The sequence below is a fragment of the Penaeus japonicus genome, unplaced genomic scaffold (genome assembly GCF_977035675.1).
Source record: "Penaeus japonicus unplaced genomic scaffold, GWHDUDI00000001_assembly GWHDUDI00000022, whole genome shotgun sequence".
NCBI lineage: Eukaryota > Metazoa > Arthropoda > Malacostraca > Decapoda > Penaeidae > Penaeus > Penaeus japonicus.
Window position 1 is genome coordinate 10,041,374 of NW_028234424.1, and position 4,842 is coordinate 10,046,215.

The 4,842-nt window shown below is 37.7% G+C and overlaps 1 protein-coding gene across 1 annotated transcript; it reads right to left on the minus strand.

The window, feature by feature from the left end:
- Nucleotides 1-1,438: 1,438 nt before the first annotated feature.
- Nucleotides 1,439-2,212, minus strand: LOC122265461 (dickkopf-related protein 3-like). The gene is made up of 2 exons (XM_043034805.2): nt 2,027-2,212; nt 1,439-1,918 (listed from the first exon to the last, which is right to left on the minus strand). Exons 1-2 carry the CDS (start codon nt 2,210-2,212, stop codon nt 1,466-1,468), a joined length of 639 nt encoding a protein of 212 aa, XP_042890739.2. The 3' UTR covers nt 1,439-1,465.
- Nucleotides 2,213-4,842: the final 2,630 nt, after the last annotated feature.

Sequence of the window (4,842 nt, forward strand, 5' to 3'; positions counted from 1 at the left end):
AATATCCTTAATTAATTTCTTGTCTACATATTTGTTGATTTCAACCTGTGGATCTTTCAACGAGACTATGTTATTTATCGGGTCCATGGAGGAGTACCTTTGCACCCTCAGGTCTTCTTAACTCTGTAAAGCTTGGACATTTTCTATCCCTCTGTGTCTGATTAATAAAATTAGGGACGTTTGTGCCAATGGCTCATGCAATGTTCTCTCTCCATTTGGTGCATGTGTATTAATTTTGATTTCATAAAACTTCTTTTAAAAAAAAAAATGATAATGATACGTCATCATTTATACTTTCCTATTTATGCTTAATCACGAAAGTGGCCATGTCTTTCGGCACTTTTCCTTTTCTCTCTCGTCCATTTCATGCATTGGAATTCCTTAAGATTTCTGTTACTTGTTCTTGATGTGAGCTACATTTTTTCTAAAACGTTCATGGCCGGCAATTTTCAGCCTCCGACCGCCTTTTCCGGTGTGTATATATTTTTCCTTGATTAAATCATACACTTAGTATCCATATCATTATCGTCATTCTTGTTATCATTACCATCATCATCATCATTAACAATAGCAGCACTATTACAATGATCCTTTCCATTATCATTATTGTTATTAGTATTATTGTTATCATTATTATTATAATCTCTATGGCCATTGTTATTATCATCATCGTTGCTATCTTAATTATTATTAGAATTATTAATATTGTTATCGTTATCATCATCATTTTCATAATCATCATCATCCGTATCATCATTGTATCACTTACAGACCTGAAGAATAAGTAGAGCTGTATTTGCTATTTTTTGTGAAATCAAAGTACGTTTGTGTTGATCCTAAGTAGGACAGTCATATACTGTATATTGTGCAGATTTCGTGTTTCATTCGAGTACTTGTGGCTATGATATCTAAACAATCGAAATGACTGAGTGACCTTTGCTTACACGATTGCACGATCGTGCAATGGCATCCCTTCCCCAAATAGTTTCCTCTAAACACATGAACGGGAAATGGGAGCGAGTTCAGACTAGACCTTTTTCACTTCCTTCTCATAACTGAATAGCCAAACCTATTATACTGAAGATAGAATGCGTTGACTGGCATTTATTGCCTATACAGTTTCCTTGTCCATAACATATAGTCAGGAGCGAGAAATCAGAGCAGGTGACTATGGGGATTTTTTCACATATATAATATTCAAATATGAATGTGTCATCAGTGATATATAAATCTTAATTATTGAGATACTTAATTTCTCCAGAGAGATATATACACACACACACACGTGTGTGTGAGAGAGTGAATGTTCGATGTGAGTAAGAGCATATTGAATATAAAATCATAAATTACTCATTTATTTACACATTTAAATAAAATACATCCTATAACTGACTAGAGTTTCACCGGATGAATGCAATGAAGTCACCGCATGACGAGGTGAACGACACATGACGGGGAACGACGACTAGACGCGGTCGTGGCCAGAGGGCGCTGCGCAACGCATGTCCTCGTAGGCCGACATGAGGGTGATGAGCTGGTGCTTGGAAGGAGGCTGTTTAGCCGTGTATTTACACAGCAGGCCGCTCTCGCACGGACATCGCTGGTTCATGGAGTAGTCGAGGCCGCCCTCGGGGACGTAGCACTTGTGGCCCAACGGCACACGCCGCTGACACACCTGCTCTCCATGGCGACGGGCGCAGCACATCCCTGCTCCACAATCGCGCTCCTTGCGGCACCTGGCGCCCTCACGCCCACGCTTAATGCGCTTTTGGCACATCCCGAACATGCAGTCGTATCCGCCCTGACACATGGCGTCGCGACGACACGGTTGTCCCTCCGTCATGCGGTCCCGACACACGCCGTAGTGCTGGTCACAGAACTGCCCGCGGCCACACACGCGGTCGTTGGTGCACAGACGCTGTAGAGAAAGAGCATCATTAGATATGATAATTTTGATTACTATGTAACCTTTTACACTATTATTTTCTAAAATGCGAAAGAAAACAATGCGGGAAGTTCTACTAACCAAGTGTTCATAGAAGTTGAAGGGCTGATCTGTTGTCACTTGATGGGATGTGTGATGGGCGCCGCTCAGGTCGCGGATGTTATGGCGACCCTCTTTATAGAGGCGCCTGAAGAGCCAGGAAAGTCCTTGTGCCGTGCACGGGGTCATCAGACAGCCCACCGTTAGGAAGAAAAAATACACGTTCATGGTATGTGATCGAGGATTGCTTGCACGGACAAGGAAAGACTGGGTTGTGCGCGCGTCACCTCTATAGCTAGCACTGACCTGATCAGTTCAGTTCAGTTCAGTTCAGAGAGATTTGCGAAGGCTTTCCTTCGCCCGGGCTATATGCACGAGGCGGCCCGGCCTCTGCCAGCTATAAGTGCTGACTCATCTGCTGACCTGATCAACATTTGTGGTCTAATATATGAGAGGATAGGTCACGTGACCACGCATCTGTATGACCACTTTCAAAAATTGAAGTGAAAATAATAATCATGGAAACCTTATGAAGGTCATCTTAGGTCAAAGTAGGTACGATGGGCGGGCAAGTCATAATCACTTGACCGCCCCTGGACACATAATCCTTTTACCTACTCTGATTCCCCGTTTCTGTCTGTGCTATGTATCAGGAGGACGCTTTACAGGTATTGGGATTTAATTAAGTGCACTTCATAGTTTTGTTGAAGTCTGGAACGCAGAAATAATCGCTATTTAAAAAAAAAATCCCTCTTCAATGACATTTAGGAATTAACATAACCACACTGAGTTCACTAAAAGAGCAGTATAATGGGTTGCAGCCAAAGGAGAAGCGTTAAACATGATTATTATTGTTTGCTTTGTACTGAAATTAGATAATTAGATTAATAGATAATGTATATAAGAAAAAAATCAGATCTACTCCTATTGTCCTCATTCTTTTACATTAATTCAGAGTTTAAATGCCCCCAGGTCGATGCTAACTCCGGTGACTTCCTGCCAAGGGTCTGGAAGGGCGGAGCAGTGATTACGACTTCCCCGCCCATCGTACCTACTTTGACCTGAGATACCCTGTAAGTGACCCAAAGCCGGGATTATGTGACCGCTTTTCTCACCTTAGACAAAGGATTCTAAAGGATTTGCAGGTTGTCATATCAACGATTTTAGCTACTCAAATGACCTTAAGCATCATGGGCTTGTATGAACACACGCCTAACAGTACACGGCGCTAACGGAGCACTTCTTGGAAGATCAGTCATGCTGTTCAAACTGTTTTTTTGTGCCTTCTTCCTTCGACAGTTGGTCACAGAATTGTTAGCCAACGGACAGTCGGCCACTGGAACACAGCCATTGTAAAATATATGTTTCAGTAGGTTAGAAATGTGACCAAGTACTTGCAAAACAACAAGATTTCGTAAAAGGAATATCAAGCCAAATAAAATGTTTTAAACACGTATGTGTCTTTGCATGTGTTATATATAAATATATATATATATATATATATATATATATGTATATATATATATATATATAATATTAAGTATATATATATTATATATATAAATATATATATAATATATATATATATATATTATATAAGAATATATAAGTATATATATATATATAATATATAATATATATTATATATATTTATTCATATATATATATGTATATATAAATATATATATATATATATATATATATATATATATATATGAATATATATGTATATATATATATATATATAGTCATTATATATATCATATATATATTTATTTATCTATTTATTTATATATACATATTTATTCCAAATATAGAAAAGGCAACTCGTCCATAAAACCTGCGGTTTTGTACACCGTACTTCACTAACTCCAGCTTCCTATATAAATCCAGGGGCAGCTCTAACATGTATTTGATCAGTTAAACGCAAATGGCCGTATTTATACTCCTTGCTTCAAAAAACAAATGCAAAATGTATATGGCCATGGAAAATATCCCATATATATATGTATAGTACATGAGTATATCCAGAAAAGGTGTCGTTTCTAATGACCTACTTAAATATTGTGCCTCTTTAGCAATCAATAAAAGCTTCGGGAGGTTAAACAATTTATGTGTATAACGGTTCGTTATATATAAAGGCATCAACAAGTTCATTGCTAGGTCAGCACTATACAAATTAAATTATCTAGTATAGTCTTAGCAACACAATATTTCATTTTAAAAATTGGCTCACGTGTTCTCCAGCCACGAAAATCTTCGGCCATGACTGTGGCCAATATTGTTAATAACATCTGCATGAATGATTACTGCACTAGGGAACATGATTATAATTTTAAAAACTTAGGAAATCCTCTCGTGTGGTTACCTGACTCCGCCCAACTTGGGCCACAGACAATGCGCAGTTTGTGGATCATTGAATAACCACTTGTTCAAGAATTCTCATGCGCTCTAGGAAGGAATCTCGAACCTCAAAAAGCTAAATAAAAACAGATGGCACTGTAATCAGCTACGCCAAGATTTAGATACCGATTTTCCTTCAAGTTTAGTAGACAAAGACGAATTTAGAAACAAAATATAAACAATGCAACAGCTTCAGAAACTTTTATCTTTCAGTGTTTACGGCTATGAAAATGATCCTTCTCCTTTAACACATATATCTACATAAATAAACATTTCAGACACAGACACACACATACATATATATATATATACATATATGATTATATACTACTGGCCAAAATTTATTATCCACCCTGAGCTGAGACGCAATTTTGAATGAGAACTTTGTCTAATTCATATCTGACAGTTTGGAAAGTGATCAAATATTGCTAGAATTTGAAGATTAAGATCAGAAA